General features: G+C 57.7%; 1 protein-coding gene across 3 annotated transcripts in view; it reads right to left on the bottom strand.

Annotated features, from left to right (window-relative positions):
* Nucleotides 1–11,999, bottom strand: part of C18H16orf74 (chromosome 18 C16orf74 homolog) — a 29,825-nt gene extending 17,826 nt beyond the window's left edge. The window contains exons 1-3 of one of the 3 annotated variants that reach the window (XM_027513878.1): nt 11,814–11,999; nt 10,404–10,467; nt 3,888–3,932 (exon numbers count right to left, since the gene is read on the bottom strand). In XM_027513878.1, the coding sequence (XP_027369679.1) occupies nt 3,888–3,915 (28 nt within the window). In that variant the 5' untranslated portion in view covers nt 3,916–3,932; nt 10,404–10,467; nt 11,814–11,999. Of the gene's footprint in view, nt 1–2,558; nt 3,369–3,887; nt 3,933–10,403; nt 10,468–11,813 lie in introns of those variants that run through there. The other 2 variants (XM_027513877.1, XM_027513879.1) reach the window with 2 other exon arrangements.
* Nucleotides 12,000–14,473: the final 2,474 nt, after the last annotated feature.

Here is a 14,473-nt window from a genome sequence, read left to right as displayed (position 1 = left end):
CAGCCCTCAGACGTCACACTCTTGTGATCGCCCACCTTGAGCTGCGTCTTTATCGCAATGACAAAGACAGGCAATGAGCACGTTCTAAAACTAAAACAGAACTGCCTTCTTGTACCCCACGTGGGAGGTTCAGAGGTGAAGTGACATGTGGTGGGTTTGAGGAGAGTCCCCCCCAATCCACGCCCACCCAGAACTGCAAACTCTGACCTTATTTGGAAATAAGTTCTTTGCAGACATAATTAGTGAAGGACCTTGTGATGCAATCATCCTGTATTTAAGACTTGGCTTCCCTGGTGGCTCAGAGGTAAAGCCTCTGCCTGCAATGCAGGAGACCTGGGTTTGATCCCTGGGTCAGGAAGATCCCCTGGAGAAGGAAATGGCAACCCACTCCAGTACTCTTGCCTGGAAAATTCCGTGGGCTATAGTCCATAGGGTTGCAAAGAGTTGAACATGACTGAGCGACTTCACTTTCACTTTTCACTTTAAGTCCAAAGACTGGTGTTTTCATAAGACAAAGGCAGAGGGATGTCTTTCTAAGAGAAAGGGCCCAGGGACACACAGGGGAGGAGGCTGGAGGGAGGTGGCCACAAGCCAAGGACGCCTGGAGCCCCCAGGAGCTGGAAGACACAGGAAAGACTCCACCTCTGGAGCCCCCAGAGGGAACATGGCCCACTCTGGTTTCAGACTTCAGGCCTCCAGAACTGGGAGAAAACATGAAGAGACTTCTGTGGTTTGAACCACCGCCACCCGCCCCCCACCAGCCCCCGCCGCACATCTGTGATAATCTGTTACAGTGGAAACTTAAGACACCACCTGAGTTAATGTTAAGATGAACTAAGTTTAGGATTCATGTGAAGATGTAAGAGACCACGGTCACTTTAAGTGTTGAATTAAAAGGTTTTCCTCTGAAGAGGCCATGCCAGTGGTGGCTAAAGCTAGGCCTCTGGGACAGCCCGCCTGGGTTCAAATCCCACCTGGATCCACGCTGTGTGGCCCCAGCTAAGTACATGACTTCCATGCTTCTCAGCTTTCTCATCTGGAAACTGGGGATCCCAGAAGTGCCCACTTCACAGTGGGAGGAGGGATGGATGAGCTACGGTTCCACTCAGAGTGCACAGACCAGGGCCTTGTCCAGGGCCAAACCCCCAGGAAGATGCCACCATTTACCCTTATTATTTGACTAGATCATCTTGATTTCTGGAATTTATCCCAAAGAAATTATAATTTAAAAAAAAATTCACAAAGCGGGAATTTCCCTGGTGGTCTGCACTCCTACTGGGTCTGCACTCCTACTGTAGGGGGCCTGCGTTCAAATCCTGGTCAGGGAACTACATCGTGCAAACCGCAGCTGAAAGATCACACATGCCACAGCAAAGACCCGGGGTAGCCAAATAAACCAGTACTTAGGGCTGCTGCTGCTGCTAAGTCGCTTCAGTCGTGTCCGACTCTTAGTACTTAGGGCAGAGATGTTCAAAATGACATTATCCAAAAAGCCACACGCCGGAAACGACCCAAAGAGCCATTCTCGGCAGAACTGGACAGAGGCATTCAAGCACTGTGAAAGTGACATGGCCTGGAGAAACACAGCCCTCACACTTGATGTGGAATAAAAAATAAACACGAGATGCTGGGAAGGATTGAAGGCGGGAGGAGAAGGGGACGACAGAGGATGAGATGGTTGAATGGCATCACCGACTCAATGGACACGAGTTTGAGTAAGCTCCGGGAGTTGGTAATGGACAGGGAGGCCTGGCGTGCTGCAGTCCCTGGGGTCCCAAACAGTCAGACATGACTGAGCGACTGGACTGAACTGAACTGAAACACAAGACGGTGCCCAGGCTACATATCCCAGTACCAACAACCAGCTGGACCCGCACCTGTGGGCAGCAAAGGACGCACATGGACGACCACGTGTGGATGTCAGGGGTGCGGGACCCAGCCCTTGGCAGTCTGCTGTAAGAATGAGGCTCCGACAGGGGGAGGGTCCAGGCCCCTGGACTGGTGGAGGACCTGGGTGGTCTTCATTAAGCCCAGGGAGAGGGCTTCTATGCCCTGCCCAACCCCCATCCCATGTCCTCAGTCACACCCAAGCCTGTGTGGGCCTCGTCATCTTCAGAGACCAAGGCCAGATGCGGCTGGGGGTGGGAGAGGGTGATGGGTGGGCCCCGGAGAGCCAGCAATGAAAAATGCATGAGCACCCCTCGCTCCCACACTCCTGCCAGCACTTAGCTCCTCTGGCGCCCTTCTAAAAGCTCCCGGCCCAGGAGCACTCAGGCTGCCGCCCAGGCTTCAGTCCTGCTGGTGGGGGTGGGGTGGGGGGCGCCTCCCAGGGCTTCTCAGACCTGAGGCTGCTGGACCTCCTGCCCTGGCCGACCCCCAGCCTCGGGCAGGGAGGCAGCTGGTTCCCAGAGGCCCCTCCAGCATCTTGGTTTGTCAAAGACGGCGCAACAGCCAACCCTGCAGGCAGCCCAGCGTCCATCGGAGGGGAACAAACCAGACGTGGCCCACACACCACGGAACAGTATTCGGCCTCGAAAAGGAAGGAGGTCCCGACACACCTGCCACAACACGGACGAAGCTTCACCATCACGCTGAGACTGAAGGAAGCCAGACACAAAACGGCAGAGGCCATACAATTCCGCTTCCGGGAGGCACCCCCGTGGGTGCTTTCAGAGAGACAGAAAGTAGGTGGTGGGGGTCAGGGCTCTGGAGAGAGGAAGGGAGGGTTTGTGTTTAATGTGGACAGAGTTTCAGCTGGAAAAGGAGGAGCCCTGGAGGTGACGGCGCTGACGCTTGTACAGCAACATGAATGCACTTAATGCCCCTGGGTTGTACACTTAGAAATGGTTAACAGGGGAAACTTTATGTTATGTCTATTTTACCACAACTAACAACCAGAAAAGACAGCTTGTCTCGAACGCCTGTTCTGTGCCCAGCACGGTCTAAGGGAAGAGTGTTCTTGAGCCCCGAGGCTTCCGTCTCTGGACCCAACTCTCCTGGACGCCCACTCAGCAAGCACCTCCCCTGACTCCTCCGTGGGGACTGCTGCTCCCCACTGGCCCGCGGTCTTGGAAGAGCTGTTCATCAAGATGGACGTACCCTGCCCTCACTGAGTGCCACATCCCAGCCTAGGGCCTGAAGCCTGACCTCCCGAGGGCTTCCTGTCACAGAGGGATGGAGTGGGAGCTGGCAGGAGGGGAGTCAGGGCTGGTGGGCATGTGTACATGGGCAAGAAGCCGTCAGGGTGACTCCCAGATATTAGGCTGGGGAGATGATGGGAGGAGCATTTGTCCCCCAATAATGAGCTTCCTATGGGCCCCGTTGGTCGTCTGGACGCTGAACCGAAAGGTCCAGAGCAGAAGAAAGAGGTCTGGGCTGCCTCGACCAACATGTACAATGCCCCTCGATGATTCTGCATCCTGGAACTTTCCCCCTGCTGGCCCTGGCCCTCTCCTAGCCCTCCCTGCCCAGCCCCTAGCAGGTGGGACCACCTAGCTCACCACCCGTGTCGTGGTAACAGGCCCTCAGGGTGGAGAGCAAAGCCCCCCCGCCACCCCGCCCCGTGCATGCCCGGCACCGTCCTGCAGGGCCCCTGACCCTGCACAGCCTGGAGTGCATCCCTCTGAGGGGGGCAACCGAGGCGTGGGGGGCACTACGTCCCCCCATCACTCAGCTCCAGGGAAAGGAATGCCTGGAGGAGCACTCAGAGTCAGAGCACACACTTACACGGCGCCTGCTGTGTACCGGTGCTGCCTTTACCGGAGGTGCCCCCCTCCCAGTCCAGGGCAGCACCGCTGGGGTCTCAGGGTCTGCCCTGTCTCAGGGCTCACTCCACCTCCCCCCGGGCACCCCCCTTAAGAGCTGGAAGGAGACAGCCGCCCGCTTACCTTTCAGGCAGGTCAGCTTCAGCCCCATGTCGGCACCTCTGCAGCCTGGGGAGAGAGGAGAGGCTTGTTTGTATCGGCCACGCGTGGCCAGGCCCCCACCCGGCCTGATGGGTGCACAACAGGAAGCAGTGGTGGAGAGAAACCGCGGCCGAGGTCACGGCGCCTGCTGGCTACATCTGGGCTGAATTTGCTGTCTGCTGGTGGAAAAAACTTTCAGGCATCTCAAAGGTGAACATGCTGGAGAGAGGCCCAGTGCGGCGACTGAGCTGGTGAAGGTGCAAGAGAGGTCTGGCCTGGGTGATGGGGCGGAACACGCACCACCTGCCCTGCCTTTGAGGGGCCACCGTGTGGCTGTTTTGGGGATGAGAGGGCCCCAGGTGGGGCCGCAGGGTGGCCCTGAGCCCCGTGATGGGTGTGGTGTGCCTTCTGTTCAAACGAGGCCTCCTCTCCTAAAATGCAAATTCTTTCGCGTCCTAACGGCTGAAAGGAGCCCAGTCCCCAGTCCATGGGGGTTAAAATCCCCCACCATCTCCCTGCAAGTTCTGAAGAGCTGCTGAAGAAACGGGCAGCGGCTCACGGTCTCCTGACATTTGACTCTGTTACAACCCTAGGAGGTGCTATCACTGTCCCCACTTTATGGATGAGAAAAATCAAGGCTCAGAGAGGTGGTGGTGGCTACCTGAGGCCACACAGCTTACTAGGAGTGGAGTTGGGGTTCCAACCCAGGACTGCCCTGACCCCCGCGAGGGCCCCCCTACAGGGGTCTGTGAAGCTCTACAGGGTGGGTGCTCGGGGCTCTGAGAGGCTGAGGATGGGGACTCCTGCACTCGCAGGGAGACACCAGGGGCCGGGGGGTGGCCATGGGCAGCGCCCCAAAGGTCTCTGCCACCCTTGCGGTGCAAGCCTGGATGGAGGGCTGGGATCTGAGATAGGCACCCTGACAGTCAGGCTGACTCTGGCTTGGCCAACTGTCCATGGGCACCCCGCACCCATCCTCCTGTCTCCTCCTCCCTCATTCCTTGGGCCCAGGCCTCCCAGCCCCCTCCCCTACTTTCCTCAATATACTTCTTACACATTTCCCATCCTGGCATCTGGTCGTGGGAGACCAGACACAGGTGGATACAAGGCCAAACGGGACCCTGCACCTGAGTAAGCGTGCAGTGGTGCCATCTGAGGCCAGGAGGCCAGAGGAAGGTTCCGGTCCCAGCCTGGGAGGCCAGGGACCATGTCCCCAAAGACAGGAGCCAGCCAAGCGGGAAACCCCAGGCTGCAGGAACAGAATGTGCAAAGGCCCAGAGGACATGCGGGGGCGTGGCCCACTGGAGGAACAGGCCACAGAAGGGCCCAGGCTGAGCCGCACTGCGGGGTCTCTGGAGGCTGGTTACATAGTGGAGGGGTTATCCTGAGCACATGTAGTAGCTTCTGCATTCTAGCGGGCTGTGCAGGCCAGCCCCCCTCCAGGCCTTGCTACCAGCAGCCTTGGCACCCCCAGGAACTCATTAACAGTACAGCCTCTCAGCCCCACCTGGGTGCACTGAGCCGGAATCGATGTTGTAACAAGGCCCCATGGGACCCAGAAGCTCAGCTCTGGGCCAGAAACCGTGGAGTCTGAGCACTGGAAAAGGTGGGGCAGCCAGGGTACAGGAGAGAAGCTGCTGGAAGCTGGGGTGATGTACAGGCTGGTGAGATGGTAGGATCCCAGGAGGGGTCAGTCTGGAGGAGCGGCCAGGGCAAAGGCTTCAATTTTAGCCAGGCTGGACTTGTGGGCGGGTAGGAGATGGACCAGGGAGGGAGAGGGCAAGAGGGGCGGTCAGACACGGATGGGAACAGAGTCAGGATGGCTGCGTGTAAAGGACGCACTTCCTACTTGGAGCAGGCCCGGAGCTGCAGTTCCCAGAGCTGGGAATCAGAGCCTGGCAGGGGTCCCTCCCCAAAAGGCTCCCCATTGGCCTGGGCTGTGGTAAGAACTGGGCTTTTCCAAAGCTCTGGAGGCAGGGGCGAGATGATTCTAATAGGTGGGATGAGCTGCCAGGAGTGTGTACCCTTCCTTGGGTGAGGGGGTGCAGCGCTGGAGGAAGGGAGAGCCCCAGAGAAGGCCTGTGGGGTAGGGATGTGTGCCTCTCTCGAGCACCTACTCTGTGCCCAGCACCCTCCGGAGTGCCTCCATTCACGGTTATTTAAGCCTCACGACAGCCTGGTGACACTGGGGCCATTCCGATCCCCACTTTGCTAATGGGGAAACTGAGGCACTGGGAAGTTAGTTAACCTGCAGAAGGGTTGTATGGGGAGCAGGTGGTGGGGCAGGGATTCCAAGCCTATGCTTTCAACCCCAGAGTTCCCCTCCCATCTCTCTCGTGGGCCTCTTGCCCAGGGGTCTGCGGCCCTGAGTTAGGGCCACAGCAACCTCCCAGGGCTCTTGCCGGCCACACCACATCACAGCCACACAGTGAGCTCTGATCTCACAGTCCACGCTCCTCCGTTCTGTCTGGGGTACGCGCTGGCCACCGCCCACCCAACAGCTTACACGACACATCCCACCCTAGGGCTACAGGACAATGATTCACACTGAAGTCCGCACTGACGAAGTGAGAGTGGGAAGCTGCCGTAAAGTCCAACAGAGAAACAGCCGCAGAGGCGTGGAGGGTGAGGGGCGCTGCCTTGTCTGCCGCTGACACTGGGACACGGGCGTTCACGACATGCTTGTCTCTAGTTTGAAAAGTAGTAAAACGGTCAAAAGAAAGACACCTGTCCAGGAGGTGACAGCATGGAGCTGTGGTCGAGTTTTGTGATTCTGATCTCTGGGCTGCATTTTGTAAGAGGTGGGCCCTGCCCTGAGGACACGCACTGGGGTGTTTAGGGTCCTCGGCCATCATTTCTGCAGCTTCACTCTCAGAGCCCGGCCAGAAATCCAAGCCAATGAAGCAACTGTAGCTACATGTTCACTTCCAGGGAAGGATATACATTAGCTCCTACTGTTCTTGTAACTTTTCTGAAACTTGAAACTATTCAAGGGAAGCATTCAGCAAGGGAAAGCAGAGAGCAGTTATTTACCCTGACTCCACGGAACACCCCCCGCGCCCCGCCCCGGTAGCCAGAATGCAGTGGGAGCATCACATCCAACTCCCCTACCCCGTCTCTGGTGTGGCTGGAGGGGTGGCCAGGGGCCGCAGCGCTGGCTGGGGGAAGGCGCTCTGGTTCCCTGCTCCTCCCAGAAAACTGTCCTGAATGGATAGGTTTTGTCGCTAAAGCTGTCCTGTGACTTGAGAAATACCTATCTCCAAACATTCAGGGAAAAAAGGAAGGAAGTTAAGGAAGGAGGAGGAGCTGGCAGCCTGGATCCAGTGGACACCGTGGGACGGGAAGCTGTGTGAGGGTCAGGCAAACGTCACGTGGTGAGGTCAGGGCTAGGTGGAATGATTCTATTTCTAGTTTCTAAAACTTCCAAACGTAGTTTTCACCAACCGACCTTTCTCGTTCCCATGCACATTGCTGCAACACGCCACAAGGGCAATGGGCCTTGGGAGGGGCTGAGAGGAACCAGGAGTCTGTGTGGGCTGTGTGACCTTCGGCCAAGTCCTCTTCCTCTCTGAGCCTGAGATGCTGATGCTTCACCGCCCTCCTCCCCCACCCCTGCCCCTCCGGCTCCAAGTCCTCAGTTATAGAACAGGCATCCTGACCCAGCCTCCAGGACAGGGCCTGGAGCCGTCGTCACCATCGTCATCATCTGTCAATGTCACGGTGTCACCCTTCAGTAGCCTGTGGGGACACTGTGTGGGAAGAGAACCGGGGGGCGGCCTGCCATGCAGTCCCCGAGTCCGAGGTGTAGCCAGTTATAGGGGATGGAGGAGGCGCTCCCCAGGGTGGTTTATGTAGGACCGTGGACAGCGCCCCGTCCACTCCACTCCCTCTGTGATGGGGCTGCCCCCAGCAGAGATGGCAGGTGCCTTTGCAGGAGACGGTCCTGGTAGACGGGATGTTCATCTGTCCAAATGGAGCCATACAGACGCTTGACTGTGCGGAGCAGGCTATGTCCCCCTAAACTTCATCCTCACCACTGACACAGATGTCAAGCTAATGCTTTCAAGAGGCTGAGTTCATTACAAAAATTCCTAAACCTGACAACACCCAGAGAGATAACATCATCGCATCTGTGACTTACAGATGACGGAGTGGAGCTCTGGGCGGTCCAACAGCAGCTCTGGGAGGCCAGAGCTCAAAGCCAGGTCAGTTGCACCCCCGGGCTCCTATGTCTATCATTCTACATGCTGAGGTCTATACCCGGAAGACACACACTTGTGCAATTAGAAAATAAAGGTTTAACGGGTGGGAAGAAAAGATTCCATGGGAGGGGCCCCCCTAGCTTGGCAAGAAGGTAGGCAAGCCATCAGGCCCAAGAGAACTTCACGTTTAGGTATAAATGTACTCTCTCTTTCACACATTCGCAGGAGTGTGAAAAACCACCCTTTCATATCAAATCGGGCTCTGTTTATGTTCCCTTCAAAATATCAGGCTGTTAATTATTTGCACAACAGCTTGAGTTAAAACAGGTCCTTTCTTGCACTCGGGCGTAAGAATCTCCCTACCGCCAAATGGCCGCGACAGAACCCTCTCTGGTGACACGGATGGGCAGTGAGAAATAAAAACTTACTTCCTCCTGCAGGGGTCTGCCTCTCCCCTGAGCAGTGGCCAGAGAGATGGATGTCGGCCACTCTGCACGCCAAATGGCCCCTCACGGCCCCTCTGAAGCCTGGGCAGCTCCAGGGCAGAGGACACCCTTGGCCAAGATGTCTGTTACTATCTTTATAGCTGCCTTGCAGATAAGAGCCCCAAACTATCAGCCCGTAGCAGGGTAGTGCTCGCCAGCCCACTCCCTGCAGGTTCCTGATGCAAAGAGAACAGTAAACTAATGTGTTCTCTGCACAAAGTGTAAAGTAATAAAGATGTAGCACTGCCCGTGGAACACATCAGAACCACTCAGGGCACAAGGGATCTGCTATTAGCTTCCCTTCGGTTTCTGCTTTGGGGGATCATGGAGGTTGGGCTGTAGGAGATGAAGTAAACACCTCCTGGGATGAATCAGATCTCTGGAACTGGGAGCGGTCAGAGAAATAAACTGCCAAATAAAATACAGGATGCCCAACTCCTGTACGGGACAGACTCCTACTAAACATTCTCCATCATTTTCTGCAGTTCACATGGAACAGGGCAGCCTTTATTTTTATTTGCTAACCCTAGCAACCCTACATGGAGGTGGCCACCTGGGCTTCCCAGATGAGGCCTGTGGCCCATGGAGGCCTAGAGAGGGAGTCAGTGAAAGGCAGAGTTGGGCTAACAGCCTGATCACGGTCTCTGGAGTCACCTCCCAGATGGAATCGGAAGAGCCCCATGGAGCTCGTGACTTGACAGGGACCCAGAGCCTCACTCCCTTAACCAAGACCTCACTGGAGGATGGAGGAGAGGGCACGGGTGGAGACTCACAGCTGAAGAATGTGACAGTTTGCCTAGGTGGGTGGACCCACCAGACCAGATAGAATCAGGTTCCCCTCCCAGCTGGGGGAGCCCGGGACCAGCTCTCGGGCCAGTCCCCCTACTGCAAACACAGGGAAGACCTACTGACAGACTGGCCAAGAGGGGCTCCCAGCAGGCCTATGACACATCTTGGTTTCCTTCTTTTAAAAAAAAATGGGACTTTCCTTTTGCAACAGGATTAGAATTCCTACAATAGCAGCCAAAGGGACTGCGCTGGGAACAGATGCTACAAGCGTTAACATGCCTCCCTTTCTGGTACACAGAATGCAAACATGAGCCTCTCCTGGGCTTTAGGCCACAGACCCGCAGGGGGCACTTGCCTGGCCCACAGCTGCTCGCCCACAGGAAGCGAAAGACGATGGGCTTGGGGGGGAGGCAAGGTGCCCACTAAAGCCTGCACCTGCCTTGCTGTCACGGGGCAGGGTCTTGGGCTACCCAGGGTCAAGCTGTGGTCTTCCACTGACTGGCCATGTAAATGTGAGCACGATACTTAGCCCTCTGAGCCTGAGATCAAATTCAACACGTACAATTTGTGCAACTTTCCATATGTTACACGTCAGTAAAAATGTTTAAAAATAAGGGGTATTCTATTAGAAGTTAGGCTAACAGTTAACTAATCATGGGGCTAATTAGAAAACACGGCATCCTTTTTACAGCAGCCTTGAAGTTAGGAGTCGCAAACTATTAGCCCTTAGCTTTCCTGCTGGCCAGCTCACCCCATTCAGGTTTGCAGCGCAAACAGAAAACTAAACCACTGCTTTCTCTGCACCCAAATAAAAAGTAACCACAGTGTGGCACTGTCTGTGGGATACACACAATCCCCCACAAGCTCGGAGGGGAGGCTGTGGCTGCGTCGGCTGTGAGCGGGCTCCTGGGTGTACGCATTATTGTAAATCTATAACACATTATTTTCACCCGGGAGGGTCTGCCTACAGTTTGGTCCTACACTGTGAGGGTAGGGGTTCAAGGCTAGGCCTCGCCACTTACCCGCCCGCCCCTGCGTGTGACCTTGGATCAGTCACTTGATCTTTATAAGCCTCTGTGTCCTCATCTGTAAAGTGGGGATAACAACAGTGTTAGGTCAGAGAAGAAAAATGGAAAACGCAGGTGATGGGTAGCAGCATGTAGGGCTCAATCAACATGAAGTAGCTCTGCTCTCTTTCCGTGGCCATTGAGCGGAAGTTCCAGAGGTGATCTCAACCCAGGGCTCAAGCCCACCCAGGGCAACCCACCTGCCAAGGGAAAGGCTTCCAGGGAGAGGAGATTAGGCTGGCGGAGCTTTCCACCTCCTTGGGGCCTGCAGAGGGATTAAGTCTTTCCATAAATACACCAACTCCCTCCCATCCAGGGTGGGGACAGGGAACCCATGGTGGGTGTGGCCTGCACAGGTAAGGGGCTGCTTTCTGGACTTGACCCAGCCTGGGACAGGGGCTGCCCCCCAGCACCCCTGGGGGCTCTGTAGGAAGCCCCCCCCGCAGCCTGCCAATCCAGATGTGCCTCTGGGATCCTCAGTTTCCTCATCTGTAAGATGGGGTGTTTGTTCCTGCACCAATCACAGGAGGGCCCTCACCAGGCTGCCTTCCCTGCCTCTTCCTCCTCATTCTCAGCGAGGCGAAGGAGGCTCAGCCAGCACAGACTTTTCGGATTCCATCGCGGCCTAACAGCCCGGGGAGGTCTAAGAGAGGTCCCCCTCTGCCCTGACCCCGCCCACCAGGGGGGGCGCCGAGCCGGGGTGTAGGTCCACCTGAGTAAGGAGTGCCTCCCTCCAGTTCCGCTGAGCTCAGCGGGCCAGGCAAGTGGCGAGCGCGTTCATAGTGGTCGCCCTTTGCGGTTGCAAACCTGCTTTGATGCCCTGGGAGCGAAGGGGGCCCCTAAGTGAGGCGGTTCATAAATAATACATTCTGAAATACTCGATAGAGGGGAAATGGTTCCTCTCCAGGCCTCCTGCCCCCACCCCCCGGCCGGGCTCCTCTCCAGCTTTCAGGAATGGCGGTCTGGCCCATTCCCCAGGAACTCGTGACCGCGTGGGGTGGCAGGTGGAGACTGGGGGGCCGGCGGCTTCCACGGGCGGGGACACACCTCCCCACGCGCCCGGTGTAAGTTGCAACATGGCCAAAGGGGGCCCAACTTTCCCCAAACCTGCGTCTCCGCAGAAAAGTCTACAAGAAGTAGGGGGGGACGCCCGAGCCCGCGAGGGTCCCCTACCGCACCCCACCCCGGGGTGGGGGCCCGTCCTCCCCAGGGACGGCCCTCCCGCGGCGGGTACTGGCGGGGCGTGAACGCTGCTTGGCGGGGTTGCGGCTTCGGCAAAGAGCTGTGTCTTCCAGAAGGGAAGGGAGGGGTGGGGTGGGGTGGGCAGCGCCGGGCACACCGGGGCGCGCGGCGCGGGGCACTTACCACTTCCTGATGGGCTCACTGTGGGGCCCGCCCGGGCGCCCGTAGCGGCGACGGCCGGGCTCGAGGGGCCGCGGCGACGAGTCTACAAGAGAGAGCAGCGGGGGTCATGGCCCGAGCCGGGCAGTGCGCTGGGGCCCCGCTCCGCCCCGGCCGGCGTTCCCGGCACCCGCCGCCGCCGCCGCCGCCGCTGCGCGCACGCCTCCCCCGTCCCCTCCCCGGACCCCGGGGGCGGTGCCGACTGCAGCCCCGCCCCGCCCGCGGGCGCCGGATCTCACCGGCCGGGCGCTGGGGCGGAGCGGGGCCGCCCGCCGCCTCCCTGGGGAGTGAGCCGGGGGCGCGCCCAGCACCCGCGCCTCCGGCTTCGCGGGCTCACTCCGCTCTCCTTAGCTTCCTCTCGCCCGGCCGGTGGGGGAGGCTGAAGGGGGATCCCGGGGAAAGTTCGGGCCGCGGGACTCTCCACCGTGCGCCCCTCCCCGAGGCTGGGTGCCAGGCCCCCTGCGGCTGTGCATCCCCAGCCCTGGTTGGTGGAAGTGGGACCTTGGGGTTCCCCCACACCGCATGGCCGTGCTTGAGTGAGCCCCACCGCCGAGCCGCGGAGAAGGGGAACGGGGAGAAGGGAGGCTCCACCATCTCCCCGCCTGCCCCGGGTCCTGGGGACGTGCTAGCTGCGCGCCCCTCCCCCACTCCCACCCATCTAGTCGCTGGCCTCCGGGGCTTCGGATGACCCGCGTGATCAAAGGGACAGCTGCCCCGCTGTTAACGTTTGGCCCTCTGGCTCTCCACACATGCTTTTGCACCCCACGTGTGGGGCTGAGCTAGCGGTGTGGCCGGCTGGGGGTGGCAGGTTTTTTGAGGACGCCCAGCTGTTAGGAATTGCCCAGTTCCCCGCCTGTGGGTGCACGGGGCCTTGTACCCAGATGGGTTTCTCCGGAGGCCTCCCACAGAGAGGAGGCCTCCACAGGCACCTACCGTGCCAGGAGGGACAAAGCCACCCCCACCAAGTGTTTTTCACGTCATTGTCACCAGCCTGTCAGGCCGGCTCCGTCTAACGATCAAAAGGTCTCCACGCCCTGTGGCCTGTGTCCTTCTGGAAACAGAGGAAGGGAACTGAGCCTCCGAGCAGGACAATGACATGCCTTCAGTGAACGCAGGACATTGAGTCAGCTCTCCAGCTGTGTTCTCTTTTGAGTCATTCCCAAAAATATTGCAAAATGTTGGGTGCCCAGACCATATCCAGTCCAAAATGATAGGACATGTATCATGCCTCCCCACAAACAGAGGAAAGTGGGGGAGGATGGCCCCCACCCCAGCCTCAGGAGGGAAGGTGGGCTGGGAGTGTCCTGTGCCCTTGTTCCTCCCTGGGGAGCTGTGGGACAGCCTTGCTCCCCATCGTCTCCTGAGACGGTGGCAGCAAAGGAGCGGGGAACCCCTAGGGGAGGCAGGCACACACATTCTTTACACAGAAGCAAGGACAAGGCTGAAAAGCCTTGAGGCCAAAAGCTGGTTGTGAGACCCACTTTCTCTGCGCCCCGGTTTCCACAAGGAGAAATGGGGATCCATTCATTTCTACAAACACTTTTTGAGCACTTGCTCTGTGTTGGGCACCGGGTACTGCAGTGAACGGGGTAACTGTGCAGATGGCTGAAGGTCACCACTGGTTCGGGACAGCCCTGCTCTTTCCATTTCCCAGGAGTGAGGCCTGAGGCAGAGGGAAGGACAGAGGTCGCCCAGCAGGTGAGAGATGCATTCCTGCCCCAACCAGAGATGGGAGCGGCCAGTCTCCTGGGAGAGTTTAGCCCCACGCAGCACTGGGGGAGGGGATGCAGGGCTAATGAGAGGAAGCCCAGGGGGATGCATTTCATCAACTGTAAGGGGCTGAGATGAGGAATGGAAAGAATCCAGTTTAATTTTTTTCCTCCCCCAGGAGGCCTCTGCCCCTTGAGACCAGAGAGGTTGGTGCTCCAGTATCAGAGTTTCTCAATGTCAGCACTTTGATGTTCGGGGCTGGTTAACTCTGTGCCACGCGGGCTGCAGGATGTCCTGGCTGCCATCCACTAAATGCCAGTGCATAGCCCCCCTGCCCAAGTGGTGACAACCAAAAGCATCTCCAGACGTTGCCAGGGGACACCCCGGGGGCACAACTGCTAATGAGAACCCCCAAGAGTATTCCAGGGATTCCTAACTCTGGCAGCAGGCCAGGATCCCCAAGGCGGGGTGGGGTGGGTGGAGCTTAACTGATACATAAATAAATACAAATGAATAAAGCAAACACTCAGGTCCTGGTTCACCCCAGGGACCCTGACCTAATTGGTCCAGGTAGGGCCCAGGTAGGGGTGGTTTGTAAAAACTCCCAGGTGATGGTAATTGACTGATACCATAGAGCAGCTGTCCCTAACCTTTTTGGCATCAGGAACTGGTTTTGTGGAAGGCAGTTTTTCCACGGACGGGGGTGGGGATGGTTTCAGGATGATTCAAGGACACAATATTTATTGTGCAACTTTATTTCCATTATTATTATTATGTCAGCCCCACCTCAGATCATCAGGCATTAGATCCCAGAGGTTGGGGGCCCCTGCGGTAGAGAATCTCCACTCGAGCATCCAAGCCCACTTGGAAGGACAGACACTTCAGATAGAGATGAACCTACTCCAAATCTGTGC

The sequence above is a fragment of the Bos indicus x Bos taurus genome, chromosome 18 (assembly GCF_003369695.1).
Source record: "Bos indicus x Bos taurus breed Angus x Brahman F1 hybrid chromosome 18, Bos_hybrid_MaternalHap_v2.0, whole genome shotgun sequence".
Lineage (NCBI taxonomy): Eukaryota > Metazoa > Chordata > Mammalia > Artiodactyla > Bovidae > Bos > Bos indicus x Bos taurus.
The sequence above is the reverse complement of the archived record's forward strand: the minus strand, read 5'-3'. Positions and strand labels throughout refer to the sequence as shown.